The 17,702-nt window shown below is 42.7% G+C and overlaps 1 protein-coding gene across 1 annotated transcript in view; it reads right to left on the bottom strand.

The window, feature by feature from the left end:
* Positions 1–16,365, bottom strand: part of RAPGEF5 (Rap guanine nucleotide exchange factor 5) — a 159,151-nt gene extending 142,786 nt beyond the window's left edge. Inside the window, exon 1 of the mRNA XM_014248374.2 lies at positions 16,101–16,365. Coding sequence (XP_014103849.2) covers positions 16,101–16,289 — 189 coding nt within the window. The 5' untranslated portion in view covers positions 16,290–16,365. The remainder of the gene's footprint in view (positions 1–16,100) is intronic.
* Positions 16,366–17,702: the final 1,337 nt, after the last annotated feature.

The following is a 17,702-nucleotide window of genomic DNA, read 5'->3' as shown; positions in this document are numbered from 1 at the left end:
CTTTTGAAAATACCATGAATAGGAACTGTCCTATTAGGGTTCTCTGCATTTATTATTTATTTTCAAGACAGCATGGGCCTTCAGAAGTGATCCCTGCACCTCTCCTCAGGCTTAGACTATATTCAGATGTACAGCCAAAGTCAGTTTAAGCAAAAAGACATAACATTTTTCAAGATATTATTGCAAGATTAATATCCTCTGAGATTATAACCCCACTCAAATTCACAGAAAAATAATATATTAAACTGTGCTGCACTAAACATTTTGTGGAGAAAAAAGCTGTGAAAAAACTATTTCAGGCAGCCTAACTAAACAAACAAACAAATCTTACTTCAATTTGTCCTACAGCAGTCTCTTGTCCACCACAATGTCAGTAATTTTCCTCCAGCAAAACTAGACCTGACATTTAAGCAGAAAGTTTGTATCCCTTTATTCCATTTATTTTAATGGATTACAAAGCCTTTAAATTACTTTTAAGGCACATTTTTCCCTGTAAAAGACATAAATAGAAAAAAAACCCTCACAATTTGAGAGTCAAATGATTAGATTTTTCTATGTCTGATTAAATAATCTGAATTAATTAACCTTTAATTACATTTGCAACTATTATCTAGTTTTCTATCCCAACAGAAGTCCCACCATATGACATCTATATCCTAGTCAATCTTATTCTCATACTCAAAGGCATATGCAAAAGGAAAAAACAGCTAGAGTATAAATTAGCATGAAAAACATGTGTGCAGTGGAAAAAAGTCCGTGGTATTACAGCAGAGCAGGGATCTGAGGTGAATTGTACATTATGAAACTGAACACACGTGTCTGTGTATGATGTGTCTCTTGACAAAGAGGTTGAACTCTAAGATTTCAAAAGGTCTCTGTACATTAGGTGCTGAAAGAAAAATTACTCCTCCAGAGGAACTGTTGTTTTAAACCAGAAGTCTTTTGGCTTGAAAGTGGTGGATGACTTTTTCAAGGCTGTTTGAAAAAACACACGAGGCAGTATCCACAGCCTGCACCTGCAGAATCTGAGATAACCCCCCAGGAGAGCACCTCATCCCTCCCTGGCAACAGCAGTGGTAGCACTGTAACTATTTTTAAAGAAATACTCATTAGAACATGTAAGAGAGAAGCAGAGGAACACAATGTGAACAGAAGCTTGCTTATCAGTTGTGTGAACGGGGCATACAAAAGAAAAGCAGAATAACTTCTGCATTACTCACAGCCAAAGTACAGCTGAGTGTGTCCTGAACAGAACAACCTCCAAGAGCCAGCAGAACTGCCTGCTGATGCCATACTACAATCAGAGGAAAGGACTCACTCATGACCGCCTTTCTACAGGGTCACATTTCCACCACCTGAGGACAGCCAGGCCTGGCAGCCAGTGCTAGGAACAGAACACTTGGAGGAGCTTCTGATTACCAGACTGAGGAGCAGCTTACACATTTTGTGTGCTCCTTGAAGCTGCACCCCTCTTGCACACACATCAGTATCTAGGACTCCTCAGGGTCCTCCTTTATGTGTCCATGGAAAGAAACAACGTAGACCTGAGCCACCTTCCTCTGCTTCACCGTGTTAAATCTTTATGCTAAGATCCTTGAAGGAGTGCTTTGTCCCATGAGAAAAAAAGAAGTTAAAGACTGACCACATTTTTTCAGGCCTAGGGGCAAAAAGAAATAACTCTCTTATTCTTGAATATTCTGCATCACAACCAATGCTTGCAACATTGATCACTTCGGTATGCTGCTACTCTCCTTCCACTTACTCACTGTATCCTAGTTACCAGCCTACTCAGTTTCAAAAGTCACTAATAAATATAATTTTAAGTCAGCAAATGTTTTCTGACCTACACAAAGCAGGAGGTGGGACAGATGGGGAGCTGCTGTCTTGAAAAGTTGGTTCAAGCAACAACACACATGGAAAATTTAGATTGAAATCAGGGAAGAAAAATTATCCAAAAGATTAATATATGGCATTATTCCCCCCACAGTGACTGATCTGTCAGAGAGTAGCAGAGATGCTCTATCTTGTTTCCATGATCACTAACAGAAAGCAAGATGTCAGGGACATCCTAACAGACTGCCAGGACACTCAGTTTGCTCTCATCAATTCACCTGGCAGCCTGGGCAAAGTAGGTAATTTCTGTTCAGATTCTTCCAGCCTCTTCACCATGGCAATCTCCAAAGCCCATCCAGCTCCATCACTTATTCTGCAGCAAGGACACATGACCCATGGTTAAATTCTGAGCAGACTGATGGCAAATCAACACTTACTGTAGGACACCTTCATTTTGAGATAATCTGTCTTCAAAAAAGAGTTGGTGCTCACCCCCATCACCTTGCTCACTGCTCCATCCTTTCCCACACTGTTTTTTCAGAGGTGACTTCAAACCATCCTTGTCTCAATGGAACTACCACCACAAACCACAAGGGCTTCATCCATTTTATCCAAACCAGCCTGAGCCTATATGTTAACTACCTATTTGGTAGCTCCTCCAGCACCAGAAATAACTGTACCAAAACTAAAAGGAGCTTACAAAACTCTTCAGTACATAAACAAATACACAGAGACTTCTTCAAAGTGCAAAGCTTTCAAAAAAAGATCAACAGAAATGTTTCACTTCTGTCTAATCTATTTTCTGCTTTTTCTTTATGAAATGCCATAATGTCTGTTTTGGAAACTGAACACACCAGCAGAAGTTAGCTGAAGAGGGCCTCTAGGATATTATTCCTGGTCAGTAAACACTTGTCTTGGAATTCACTTCCCTGCTCCCTCCATCAGGATACAATCAAAAGATCAGATGGGCTCATGAACAACAAAATAATGGAAATGGGAGCACTCTGGGGTTTGGAAGATTACATGGGAGGTTTGTTTGCATGTTTTTAGCATGCCTCATGCTTATTGACGTTTTTAACCTCTTCACTTGTGCCAAGAGATAAAAATGACTAACTTAGGAGGAAAAAAGTCGTGGTATAAAGGAACAAGCATACACATACTGAAGCTGGAGTTGTCTCAGGCTGAAAAGATGACTCACAGACCCTCAGCATTTAGCTTTGTTTCTGAAAGTCAGATAACACTAAGAACTGCTAAAGCAAGGGATAAAGATGCAGTCTGTTTTCTTGCTTAACTCAAATAAAAAAAAAATAATTTAAATGGGGTTTCCAGTCTCAGAAGTTTCACAAAAATTGCCATTAGCTTTTCAGTGATCAGGGACAGTTTTTAGCAAGAACTTGCTATCTCTGGATAGATTCTTTGGAATTATTTTTATTTACAGAAGGGACAAATGTGATGTTTCCTTATCGACTCCCACCATCCTGCCATAAATTTTCCTGTAACATGTTTTGCTATTCATAAACAACTGAAGTAGGTACTTTTCTACAGCCAAAATAAATGGATTCTCAAAGAGCCTAAGTTCATATTGTTTTTAATCAGACCACAACTCTGATTTAGTAGCAGTGTTGCTCTGTTACTTTTTTTTAAACTTTTCTGGTTAAATGCAAAAGACCACTCACTACAAGGGCATTTTGTGTCTCTGTTTTTAATGAAGTGCTTTACAAGAATAGAAAACAAATGCCTATAATGTGACATTCTTCAAAATCTTTGTTGGTTTACTTGTTAGATAGGTTTGTCCCTAATGGCAGTTTTGCCATAAAGTTGCCTAAGCAGAAAAATAAAAATAAGTTATTTTTAAAAGAACAAAAAATGGCAGTTTTGCTCACTGCTCTTTCTTTTTTGATGTATTGGAGCAGTAGCTACTTCTTAACAACTTATTCTCCAATCCATCACTAGAGCTTTTAAAGAAAATACTGATAGGAGCAGAGTCAAGAGACACTCTTGCAGAGAGCTCTGCTCAGAGATTATTTGACAAAATTGTTGGTTACTGGTCTGTGGAAAGCCTTCCAAACACTTGTCCACCCACCAAACAGGAGCTTCACTGGTCATGAATATTCTTTCATTCCTTAGAAGAACAGCAAAGCCTTTGACAGGACATGTTGCAACAAACTCAAGATTGACGTTCTATCAGTTTGGAGACCACCTACACAGCAACACTCTACAGCTGTTACCTCCAACTTCAACATGGACTCACCCTAACACAGAAAACTCCTCAGAGGAAGCTAAAGCAGTCTTTTATGCGTAGACAAAACACTGCAGCTGATCAGAAACACAGAATTAATAAAGAACAAGAACAGGATTAAATGGACTCTTTTCATCCTGAAAAGGAAAATACAAAGATGCCACAACATTGTATCCTAGGCTGGATGCTGTTTCATGAAATATATTTATGATGTCAGCATCAAGATAAGCAAATTTTACTTATACAAATTTGGTTAGTCACAATCAGAAGCCTATAAACAGCTTCAAATGGACCTAGTCAAGGGAGTCAAGTAAACAGTGCTAAATTATGTTTATCCACATCAAAAGCAAGGAAAAATATGCTGACAGTTTATATGGCTTTAAATTAACTATATCAGCTGAAAGAAAGCAACCTGAATGGCTGGGAAAACATTTTGTGTGAAGAACTAATCAGTGGCCCCCAGAGCTCTGAAGAGATAGCAGATTGTTAGGATGAAAATCCTACGTGATAGGGAGAGGGAGGAAATTGCATGATTTATATGAAACAGTGGTGCAGTCTCATCTAGAATATTACATTCAGCACAAGCCATCACTAGTTCAAAGGGACACTGCAGAACCAGATAGAGTTCAAAAGAAGGTAACAAAAATGATTACAGCATGGAAGGAGTCATCTAGAGAGACTGGAATTGCTTGCTTGAAAAACAGCTGTAAAAAAGAAAAAAAAGTTAAATGTACAGAAGTTGGAAGTTCCCTGCCTCATAGGAACAGAGGAAGGGTCACTGAAATTAAAGGTAGGATACTCAAAACTGATCAAAACTAAATGTTTTCATCAACAACAGAAAAAAACTTAGCTTTCCTTCCCTTGTAAAGTCATCGTCACCAGTGACAATGCCAACCCCACAGAGAAGCCTTGTAAATTTGTGTTCCAAGAGGAGTCTGAAAACAAAATGCTATCCAGATTCGTTAAAAGACTGGATTTGTAGATGCACAACATGAAGAGCTGTAACTAAAATGGTTAATATTAACAAGCCCCCAGCACCAGAGTATAAACTATCTGACTATTTGAAACTAGGAAAAAAAAAACCAAAAACAAACAGTGTGGGAGGCAGGCAATACAACATTTGGCCACACACTCTTTTGAAATCACAAGAAACATTATGTTTGTGGCTAAACTGTTACCTGTTAGATTAACATTAAAACTTGTGGATACAGGGTTAGTTGAACCATCATCTTGACCCACTACAATGTGTTTTTATCTACTTTAGGCTCCTCTGAAAGAATTGCTTTGGGTTTTTTAAAATAAAACCTCTACCAGAATAGTGTAAATATTTTTTGCCAGACTGAACTGCAAATGATCAATTTATAAATGGAACTCTTTAAGCAGGCTTTCAGGTAAATTCTTAGTTTGTGCATATGCTGTATGAACTGAGGACAGATACTTGAATGGAAAAAAACCAAAGAGACATCACTCCTGGTATTCAGCTTGGAGACTCACCAATATTAATGCATGTCCTGGCAACCTAAGAGACCTATTGATTTGTAACCATTCATTCAAGTGCAGTGAAAGCCATAATTAGATAAATAGGTTTGGTAAAACTAATCTGAAACTCATTTATTTTGTTTAATGAGATAAAACAAGAAATTAAATATCTGCTCAATGTTCTTCTTTGTATCCTTCAGCACAAAAGTAAAAATATAAATAAAGAGATATTAATTTGACTACCATTATTTTTTTTTGCATTTTATGTATTTTGTTGCAGCAATTGCTGTCAAAGGCAATTACAAAGACTCTATTTATGAATTACTGTGCTCCAACAGGCTGAGCATTTCCATCAATCTCTTTTATACATGTGGAATAAAGAGAACAGGTCTTTTAATCATTTTCAGACACTCTTTGAGCTGACAGGGTACAACTTTTAAGACGGTATAAGTTTTTCAAGTATCAAAATTCTGACTTTATCATGATTATGTCATCCTTTGTGAATGGCAATTAAACTCTGTTTAAGTTTTCAAAAGTGTTTATAACAGTTAAATCTAACAGGATTATTAATTTTTGTTTCTTAAATAATTTCTTTTCCCAACAAAATGCAAGGAAGGCTGCTTTAGAGTATTCCCACACACAAATCAGTGCTAGCACTGACAGATGTTACAGTTTATCCTGCTTAAGTCAAAACACACTTAAGCTTGGGATAGCTTGTGTCCTTCTCTTTCTTCTTTGTCAGCTAACTACTAGATTCTGCTTCTGTTCCTTTAGGGCTTGGATCTCCCATGGCCTTCCTTAACAAACACCACACAACTCAGTTTGCCCTGCAACACAGATTCAGCATCAGACTCACAGTCGACACCCCCAGATTTATTTTTACTGCCAAGAGGCTTCAGGCACTGCAGAAATGACAAACCACAAAAAAGCACTGGGTTGTACATGAGCTGAGATCCAGAGCAGATCTAAGTGATACATTTGTCTCGTTCCTTCAGCCACCCAATAAACAACAGCTTTGCAACTTTCAAAGCTAACCATGAGTGTGCATTGTTTTTTTCCCCTTCTTTCCATATTTTAAAAATCAATTGATGCATCATTGACCTGCATTCACCTATGGGATGAAATGGAGCATCTGCTCAGCAGTGTGCAGTAGCTGTCTATTGCAGCAAATGGCTACCACATCCATCTGAAATTACAAAGTGTTTTAGATCCACTGGGTCTAGTTCTCTTAGTGAGAACTTGGCTAGAAAACCACAATTAACTGCTTATCATCTTAAAAAATGCATAAACAAACCCCAAACACCTGCTCTCTCTCCCTCCCCCAAGCCACATATTAAATTCCTGATGTTCACAAGTGATCTGGACCTCAATTTTCTATTGTGTTTTTTCTGTGGGGTTTGAGGTTCTTTTTTTTTTTTTAGCTTCAGTTTTTAACCCAAAATGCAGTTTTCCCTCCTCCTCAATATTGGCATACAAACTGTCCACCATCTACATCACCATGAAGGGCATGGTTGGACACACATTTCTCCCACCAGTGGTACCATTTCAAGCAGCCACTGCTCCTTGCTTGGCGCTGCTCATTCCACAGTCAGATGATTCCACAGTGATGATACTCACACATGCACCACCTTCAGAGAGGCACAGAAGGGACAGCTGCAGGAAAAGCTACCACAATAAAACACACAAACACACAGATAAAACACACCCCATAACAAAACAAAATACTGCTGGACAGGCTCTCAACTATTTCTTTCTTTATTGCTCTAACTCATGTAGCCAATGTAGGTCTCAGTTCCATAAAGGCTTGAGTATGAGGTTCAGGAATCAGGGAAAGAAAGGCAGTCTCCTCAACAAGGAAAAAAAAAAAAAGTTGAATTCTTCACAATCAGTATTTCAGAAAATGAAAACTAGAAATCATGTGGCATTTTAAGATTTGATGGGTTAATTTAGTTCTAAAACTGAAGGCAGAAGATCCTTACTGATGCTATGAATACACATCTACTGCTATTTATAGAGATTGAAGGGCTTTTTTCTCCTTTAATCAGCAGAATATTTTCTTTTTGCACTATAAAAAAGTATATTGACTTTTAATCAGTTAGACCACTGTGCCTCTCTGCAGGAAAATATCTTTCAAAAAAGGAATTAATCAGAGAAAATTTTATACCATAGGATTTAAATTATAAAATTAATAATTGACCCTAGCTTAATACGATGTCCATAAGATCATTTTACAAGGTCAGACTAACCCAAACCAAACAACAAGTTAACTGAGATAAAAGACATAGTGACAATCATGAATAGCTACTGCATTTTATACCTAGAATTTGCAAGTACTCACATCCTGCTTCCATGGCTTTTAACCTTAGAGTCCAAATTACTTATTTTTTATCCTTAGATTCATGCCAAAACCACAGGTGTTATGAAAAATGTTTAAATTAAAAAGTGTCATGGATAAAGCTGATACATCAGATACTAAAAAGCCAACTGAAATATTCCACTGAAATGGATCGATTCACATGAACCCTACAGGATCTGCAAATCAGCATGGTTTGGGGGAAAAGGGTGTTTAGGAGTTTGTGCACAGTAGAGCAGTGGATGGCCCAGCTAAGCCAGCCCTGAAAGACTACAGAAGAACAGAGCACTCTCACCCCACCCAGAGGTACAAGGTGTCCCATCTGATTTCCAGCCCTACAGCACCCTGCTGGGCCCAAACCAACCTTAATGTTCTTTTACTAAGCATTAATATGAACCCTTAGCAGGAGATAGCTCACATCCCAAGGAGATGGCTGTGTGACCAGAGCTGCAGCATCAGGCACAGAAATTCAACCAGACCCGTCAGAGGGCTCAGGTGCTTCAGCAGAGCCAGATCAAAAGTCTGCAACCTGAACCATCACATCATACACTGGCTGCTACACCCAGCACCTGCCTGGGGTGAGCAGAAACCATGGGTGGGAAGGAGCACTTCACCTGGAACTGAACAACCAAATTACACAGTATAAAGTTATACTGTATAAGTTACACAGTATAAATATAAAGAACAAGGACCTTCCTTTCCTATATGTGAAATATTACTTTAATTGTTATATGATTAGCATAAATCTGTTTTGTTACAACGGTTTCTGTGAGTTAGGTTTAAAAGTTGGCATATTCTGCTTTCCTTTTTTCTTTCTTTTCCCCCTTTGAAAAGCTATCACTGTCTATTTTCAGCATTTGCATCAGCATAAAAGTGCACAGTTTTTTTGCAATTTCCTCACGGCACAAATGGAATTCAAACCACCGGGGACATACAAGTAACAACAGCTGAATACAAATCTTGATGGAGTTTGTCATAATTGTACAGTATGGTGTTGTTCATTCATCCTGACAGCTGGGAAATCTAGTGTGAATTAACCAATAATACAGGTTTGTAACCAAGCAAATTAAAGTATACAATTCCACTAAGTGAATTTTGTTTATTTTCCTGTAAGTATGTAAGGGGACAATCAGATCACATTTAAATCAAGAATTTCAACAGGATGCAACACCAGCAGAAGTTTTGCAAATACACTAATTTACTTTCAGTGGAGTTGATCTTATTTCCTACACAGACTTCCTTGACAGGTTTCCAAGCCATACACAGCAGTACCATATCTGAGGATCTGCAACCTACATCCCTTAGGAAGGGGAGCAAAACCAAAAGTGAAACCAGTGAGATCCTTGTCCAACCAAACAAAAAACATGCAAGGCTGATCAAACTTGCTTCCTCAGTCCTCAGCTGAAGACCTTATTTCCAACACAAGACAACAGAGACTTAAAGACTGAGCACAGGCAAAATGAGCTCAAAGTAGTTTCAGCTGGAGCTCAATTTGCAGCATGGAAAAGGGGTCACAGTCAAGTCTGGTTTATGGCAGGCAGGTCAAAGAGAGGTTTATCAGGATGTGCTCTGGACCAAAGCAGAGAAAGGAAACAGAACCTCTCCTGTAGTTTTAAGCAAGCTGCTGCATTTTCTATGTGTTAAGAAATCTGTATCAATTTTATGCAGCTTCCATGAGCACAAGCCACATGATGGCACCTATTTCCCATGTGTTGGCAGTGGCACCAGCTAGTGCAGCATCTGGACTTTCCCAGGGATGCTAGAAAGCAGCTGACATGTCAGTCCAGGAATTGCCAGCCTCACTCCCATCACCAGTGTAAGACCACAGGCAGTGGGCATCATTCTGTCAATCAGGCTAACTCTCAGCCTCAGGGAGAAAAATAGCTTTGCCTTCTGCAAAACTTACTAGGTTACTTCCTAGGGCAGAAGTGTGGGTTTACTTTCCATTTCATTCAACTGTAGTTAATCAAATCCAGGCATAATTTCTCAGATGTCATAACACATTGGCTAATTAAGAAGTATTCTCAATTTAGTAATTCACTGAAGACTGACTATGAAACAAATTATTATGCAAATAAACATATGAGACACTGAAATTCCCCACCAGCTACCATGGTCACTGTTGCTAAAGCTATTTTATCCGTTGCTCAATATTTCATGTGTCACCAATCACAGAGCTGACAAGTTTAAGGATACTATACGTGATATGCGAGAGATAATTATCTTAATCGAATACATTTAGCAGGAATATATAATAATCCTGATTACAATAGGAAAAATTCAAGACTACTTACCACAACTATTTTTAGTCACATAATAGCTGCTAAAGTGATGGGGATATTTAGTTACTGAGTAGAACTTCTGTGGCAGACTTGAAAGCAAAATGTCACCAATATCAAGCAGTCAACTTCAATAATACTTCTGACAATAATACTTCCAACCCACTGAGTCAATCCAGCACACTTGCGTGCTGATTTCAGCCAGTACAGCATCTACACAAAACATCACTGCATTTTTTAATGCAGAAGAGATGTCAAAATTAAAGTCTCTATAGTATAAGCATAGGTACCAGAGAAATTACTATGATTTTCTTCTCTTCTCATTAGCAACACTGGTAAAAAGAGCATAAAAGCGCTAATGAAATGTGCTGATGGATCAAAATTGGAGGTATTGTCAAAATCCATGTAAGCAGAATGGTGTGCTAGAAGATTAGGAGCCTTCAAGAAGTGCAATATTAGGAGAACATTGTAATTCAGCAGCATGAAATACAAGGTCACTCAGGCACCATGAAGATGAGAAGCTGCCAACAAGGATATGGACTGCGATAAATGTCAGTCATTTGTGAGAGGATTATCTGGGTATAAAGCAGATCTATGTGCTCAACTCAATCAAAACCTAATATCAACCACCACCACTATGGTGGCTGGAAGGAAGGACTGTAAATTCTGAGTGTTTCCAGCAGCCAATTTCTTACTTCCTGGCAAAACCTCATCAACAAACACTATAGTCTCCCCAGCTGCCAAATGTATTGATTAGACAATAGCTCCTTGAATGGCATAAGCAACTGAACACTCCTAAGAGGAGATGAAGAAGAGCCTAGCAGAATGTAGGTTGAGAGGATCTGATGCTTCATTTAATTAAAACAGATTGCATATAGTTTGACTTTTTTTTCCTCTGCCAAAGAGGAGCTGTCTCCAACAGCACGGCAACTGCTAGTGCCAGAATACATGATAGATATCCCTAATGCACTCCAACCCTCCAGCTATTTTCAGTTCAGGAACCTCCTGTGCCTGTATATCCTCAATATATTTCTCTTCCATGAACTTCTCCAGACTCACCCTGAACTCATGTAGACTTTTAGCAGCTGTACCACAGCTTCTGTAGCTTCTGTAGCTGACAAACATACAGCAAAGTAGCTGCTCAAGACAAAGCTAAGGTGAAGACAATCTGAGAACATCTGCCTGGCCAAAGACCTCTAGGAAACTCACAGAAGTAACTACAAGGTCTCAGAAGAGAAAATAGCCATGGGATCTCTTCAACTTTGATCAAACCAAAAGGTACATCCCACCATGGAGGTTTCTACAGACCAGGAGGATCTTTCACAACATCAGAGCAATAGGGTTTGACACCATGACATCCAAAAGGTTTTCCAGATCCATTGCTGTGACAAAGAGCAACATTCATGTATAACATTATTTATCTGTGTGTAAATAAGAGCCTAGAAAGCAGAAGAGGTGATTAAAAAGATGTGTGCCTGTGTGTGTACAAGACAATTCCTCCTCCTCCTTCTGAGCACTTCCTTGCTCTCTCGGGAGCAGTATTAGCTCCATAAAGAATGAAATTGAGTGCAGAGAAATGGAGTTTTGGAATGACGGAGTGACCCCCAGGACCACACTAGACCTCCAGAGGCACAGAACTCTATTTCATCACTAGTCACAAGGGAAATGGAAGAGAAGAAGATATCTTTAACAGGCAGCAGGAAGAGCAGCACAGACCGTTCATAAGCAAAGTACTCATGCCTACTACACGTACACTCAACACATGACTCTAGGAGGCAAGCTGGGAAACAGAAGGGTCTTTCCAGAGATTTTGAGAAAGGACATGGCAGAGGGGAACAGTTCCACAGGACACGATGACCCACTGCAACAGATCCCTCCTCTGCCTTTTCACAAGCTCTGACACACACTCAGCTACAACAGCAAAAGGTTGAGTCATTTTCTGCTATTTTATCCAGCGGAGGATGATGAGTAAAACCTACACCTCGCAGCTCACTGTGCAAATGCAGTCTAATCATCCATGTCATCTTGGATAACTGTGCTACACCTGCCCTAAGAATGAATTTAAGAAAAAACACCATCAAGGACGAGGGTCAGGGACCCATCAGGTCCATGTACAGTTCAAAGTTCAAGAGCTTTAAAAGAAATATTGGGCTCCGTAGACAAGGAACTGGATGTTTACTTTATCTAAATGACTGAAGCAGTGGAGTGTATTCATGTTTACTGTTCACAGCATGGAAACATCCAAGCAGGATGGTTACTGCAGCTTTTTCTACAAGGTGCTTTTCCATCTCCAAGTTCTTTATATGTATTAGTACTGGACATATCTGCACACAGAAAGCAAAAAACACCTATTTGCTCTCTAGTTTGGGGGGGGGGGGGGGGTCACTGAACTGAGAGGGAAATCTAATTTTGTTACACTGTATTTTCAATTATCCCCATCTCTGGCCACAATTTTCAGATACTTTAGTGTGAAGGGCCAAGGACTGAGATGTCCAAATAGATTGAAAAAATTATTTCACCCCATACTGATTTTCAAACTGTAATCAATTCTTTTAACGTATTACTACCCTCTACTACACAATGCTTTCCTTTCCCCTGAAGCCCAGGAAGTATTTGAACAGCATGAAGTGAAGCACATCCTTAAAACAATTATAATAGCCTTAACACTTCCATTATATTTTATTACCCACAGTCCCCAGGCATACACACATGTAGATTATCTGTGCTTTGTAGATGTGGAAGCAAACTGCACTGTAGGCAGTCCCTGAGCAAGCCAGCATCAGAAGCACAACCCCTATTCAGGGGTCATAATATTTTTCTAGGAAATTAAACAAGCCAGGATTTCAGCTGGTCAGCATTTACTTGAAAACAGCTCACCTAAGTGAGCAACATTCCTGATGAAACCAGCTGGACAAATAAGACTCTCAGCTTGGTGTTTGAACAAGCAAAAAGGCACAAAGAAAAAGTCACTGGAGAGGAAGAACAGACTAAGTTTTTTTCATAAGCAAACAAAACCCTCTGAAAATTAATTTAGGATTAACTTGAAATATTTTGTTGAGGTGTGGGGAAAAAAGGAGTCTTTGTTTCTTATGTTTGTGTTACTCCTTTTCCCAACCTTAAGACTTTTAAAATTTCAGGGTCATGTTTAAAGGGAAAAGTATAAAAATTGCTGCATTTTATTGTTCTAACACATCCCTTTCCTCTCCCAAATACTGTCATTTTCAGGGTTAAAGTTATTCTTCATATTAAACAGAAGAATGTGAAAAGTGTCATGCCCCTAAAAGTCCATTTCTGGGGGGGAAAAGGCACATGCACAGAGCAGACAGGAATCAACACAGGACACTACTAACAAAAACAAACTGCTCCCTAGATGATCACACATGTAGGGAGACACTCCATGCACATCAGGTGCCCACTTTGTCTCCAAAGAGAACCAGTGAATTAACAACCCTGCTGGACTCTTTGTATGACTTGCTCCTCTGAACACCGCACTAGGCACTAATCCTGCTGAGTAATTCCATCTGCAGGACACTCCCTGCAAACCCAGAGATAGCAGAGCACAGCGTTCCCATTCTCCACATGGGACTAAGATACTGGTGCAAAGGTACTGCTGTAGCTATACAGCATCTCCACACAGCATCTCCCACTGATCCAAGGTCATGTAATCACAGAATGGATTGGTTTGGAAGGAACCTTAAGGACAATTTAATTCCAACCCCCTTGCCATGGGCAGGAGTAACTTCTGCTAGATTAGGTTGCTCGAAGTCCCATCCAACCTGCTCTTGAACATTTCCAGGGATGGGGCATCCATGGCTTTTCTGAGTAATGTGTTGTGGTTCCTTACCACCCTCACAGTAAAGAATTTCTTCCTAGAAGATCTGCTGTGTTGACTCCAGACTGCCTTACAGATTCACCATCCTCCCTCCAGTCTTCCTACCAAGACAGACGGTTCAAGAAAAACTTTACAAGACGACCCACAGGGTACCAGGAAGTGAAGCCATAGGTGACACCACCACTAAATCTGTCACACTGTGTTTACTGGTCCATAACACAGAACATCAGAAAAAACAGGCAGAGTCTCAGTTGGAACTCTGTGAAACAAGAGAGGACCGAGGGTTCATCAAGTATAAGTGAGGAGCTGCATGACCCAGGAGCTACCCAGGCTTCTCAGGGGGATGTTAACTCACCCACAGCAAATATTTACAGAGTAACTTTTGTAGCACTCACTTGTCAAATGCTTTCAGTAGTGGTGAGGAATAACCACCGGAGTAAACCTGTGGCTGCTCTGAGTGGTGTCTCCCTGAGGTGTCATGAATATGTTTTGTTAAAACAGTGTTTCAGACCTGCCTGCGAACTAAAGCTGCTACCAGCAGCAGTTCCTCACTGCTTCTCTCCTCCTCATTGCACACTCACTCCATTTCTCTAGTAGTGTGCTTTTAATGAGGAACAAACCATACTCAATTCAGAAAAGGACTTTCTTCATTGGAAGAAAGATCTCCATCACAAACATCATTCTAAGGCAAAGCAAGACTTAGCTGTTTAACTAATTTAGCTCAGTGTTCATATGGATAACTTGGATCGTAATCAAGTGGATTACTAATTCACCAGAACAATAAAAATCATTAGGCATCTCCATACAGGTTAGTCTATGTTGTATGCTGAATGTGCTGGAGGAAAGAAATTAATGTACAACTGGAATCTAAATCCACATTACTCAAAAATAGCTATTCTGTGAATTTATATCCTACCTTAATCCTAATTATCTTCCTTGCCTATATATCCTCTTATAACAAAGCATTCACCCAGGAAGTTTGGTTTGAAATTTACACCCTGGTACATTTCACAACAACTTCCCGATGCAGAGAAATCATTTATTTACATGGGCAAAGTACTGCAAAGTTGATGAGGGTACAAACACCAATGCTGACTTCCCCCCAACTCTCTGCACAGGTGTCTTATCAGTGCACTGAAACAAAACCTCAGCTCACCTGATTCCCCTCACAGACAAACCCAGCCCCGTGTAGATTAACCCACCTCTTCATTTCGACTGCTCTAGAGGTGGGTTACAGTCCAGTGTTGGCCTGCAAGTAAGGTCTGACCAGACTGACTGCCACTGATCTGATGGCAATGCCACCCCCCGATATGGCTCCAGTCAAACTGGGAGAGTTGGGAGAAGCGAGCAGCTGCTCGCCACTGCAGTTCCCAACCACGGCGGTGTCACGCCGCACTTCACCGGAGCACTGACCGCCCTGCGAAGACACACCACCAGCCTTTTGAAAAATGGGTGAAATCAGCTGGGAATCTCGGTGATGCAAACCTGACCCCACGGCCTCAGGAGACACGCGAGGTTGAGGACCAGGTGTGTGCATCCCAACTTCACTCCAGCCCAGCTTCCCACGCTCCAGGGCACGCTGGAGTTCGCTGCTGGAACACGCGTGTGCTCCGCTGTACCTCCTGGCCGCGGAGGGCAGCTGTCATCCCGCACGAGGGGAAAAATACAGAGGGGAATTACCACTCGAGGAACGCGGAGATGGGACAGGAACGCTTTCCCACCGTGTTATCTCATCTTATACTAGAGCTGGCAGAGGTGGCCGAGCCCGGGGCCCCCGCGGGCACCTCTCCCGGTGGGTACGGAGGTGCCGCCCGGCTGCTGCCCGGGCATCCTCCCTCCCTCCGTCCCTGATTCCCGGTCCCTCGCGGGGCCAGCGCCGAGAGCCCGCGGCCTCCCGCGCACCGCAGCCCGGCCGGGGGCGCTGCGGGCGCCGCCCCGCCTGCCCCGGGCACCGCGGCCCGGCGGGCAGGGCACGGCAGGGCAGGGCACGGCAGGGCACGGCAGGGCAGGGTAGGGCAGGGCGGGGGCGCTGCCCCGGGCCGCCGGCGGCTCCCTCGCTCTCTCCTCACTCACTCACTCACTCACCCGGCCGGCGGCGGCCGCGCTTTTCCTCCGCAGCGTCAGCCCGCTCCGCAGCAGCGCCGGCAGCTCCCGCAGCTTCTGCCGCAGCTGCACCGGCGGCGGCGGCTCCTGGGCTCCGCCGCCGGGGCTCCAGCTTCGGGCCAGCTCCGCTCCCTCACACGGCGACGGCATCTTCACGGAGCCCACGGCCATGCCGCATCCCTGCCGGGCTGCGGCGCGCAGAGCCGCTCTCCCTCCCGCCCGGCCGCGGCCGCGGCCCCAGCCCCAGCCGCGCTCCCAGCAGCGGCAGCACACGGCGGGCGGGCGGGCGCTCCCCCGCACGCAGCGCGCAGCACTCGCGCTCCTGCCCCCGCACGGCTCAGCCCCAGCCGCGGGCAGCCCCGGGCGGCGCAGGAAGCCCCGCCGGCCCTGCACCGCTCCCGCGCCGCGGCTCCTGCGGTGATAAAGTGCAGGTAATGAGGAGGGTGGAGGAGGCGCGGGCGGGAAAAGGCAGAAAGTCCTGTTAACTCCTTTGCGCTCAGGGACCGCCGCCCGGGCCGTCCCCACCGCTCCTAGCGCCCCTCACGGACCCGCACCCGCGGCGAGAACACGTGGGAGAGTGGCCGGCACGCTCCGAGACTGCGGGTCCGAGCCGAGGCGAGAGGGGTTCGGGCTCCTCCAGGGGCTGGGTGGCCTCTGTTTCCTCCTGGAGTTTGTCAAGACGGGGCTGGAGGAAGTCCCAAGCAGCCTGGTGTGACCCCCAAGCACTGAGCCTGCCTGGGCTGGAGGCCTCCTCGCGTTCCCACTTGCCCGAGTTACTCTCTGGTCCAATAATTATTTATGGCTGCAGGGGGTGAAGACCTTCTTTGTTCCCTTCCCAGTGTTTTTTTCACTCAAAGAGGTGTTTCATCCTCCAATGCAAGCCAGCCTTGATACTGGAGAAAGCAAGCATTTCATCCCAGGTGAATGACTTGCTTCCAGTCATCCAAGTAATCCCTGCAATAGAATTCTCAATGACAGAAACCAGTTTCCTTACTATTTGTAAAAGGCTTGTCTAGAATTCAGTTCCATGAGTTATGGGGTCTTTATTTAGTCTGAAGCCTGCCTTTTCTAACTCATGGTACAGAAATTGCTTCCTCTGCCAGACTCTATTCTCTCTTATTTAGATCACAGAACTGGTGGTGATGTGGCTCTTCCTTATGTATATCTTCTGTCTCAAAGCTACAAATAAGGCTGACCTGCTCATCCAGGATGAGTTTACCAATGCCTAAATGTCTGAGTAAATGACATTATAGTCAAGCCAATTTCACAGCCATATAAGAGAGAGCTGTTGCCTTGTCCCAACCAAGAGCTCCCACTGGTTTCAGGACTGACCTTAGTACCCCTCCAACCCCACAGGGAACTCGATTAACCATGACACTAATCTTGGAGGAGAAAAGTAAAGAAGGAATAGCTTTTTTTCATCACTGATGTGCTCCCTAAGCCAGCTCCTCTGGGACCACAGGGTCACCCATAGTAGAAAGACAGCAGATGTGCCCAGTCTGTGTCAGGGTACCGAGACAGAGAACAGCCTCTTCCAGCATCAGTGTGACATTGGATTATCTGTCACCTGAATGCAGCAGCAGC

This window comes from Pseudopodoces humilis, chromosome 1 (assembly GCF_049639895.1).
Source record: "Pseudopodoces humilis isolate 2021_Gansu_Grassland_sample_001 chromosome 1, ASM4963989v1, whole genome shotgun sequence".
Lineage (NCBI taxonomy): Eukaryota > Metazoa > Chordata > Aves > Passeriformes > Paridae > Pseudopodoces > Pseudopodoces humilis.
This window is presented reverse-complemented; position numbering and strand designations above follow the sequence as displayed.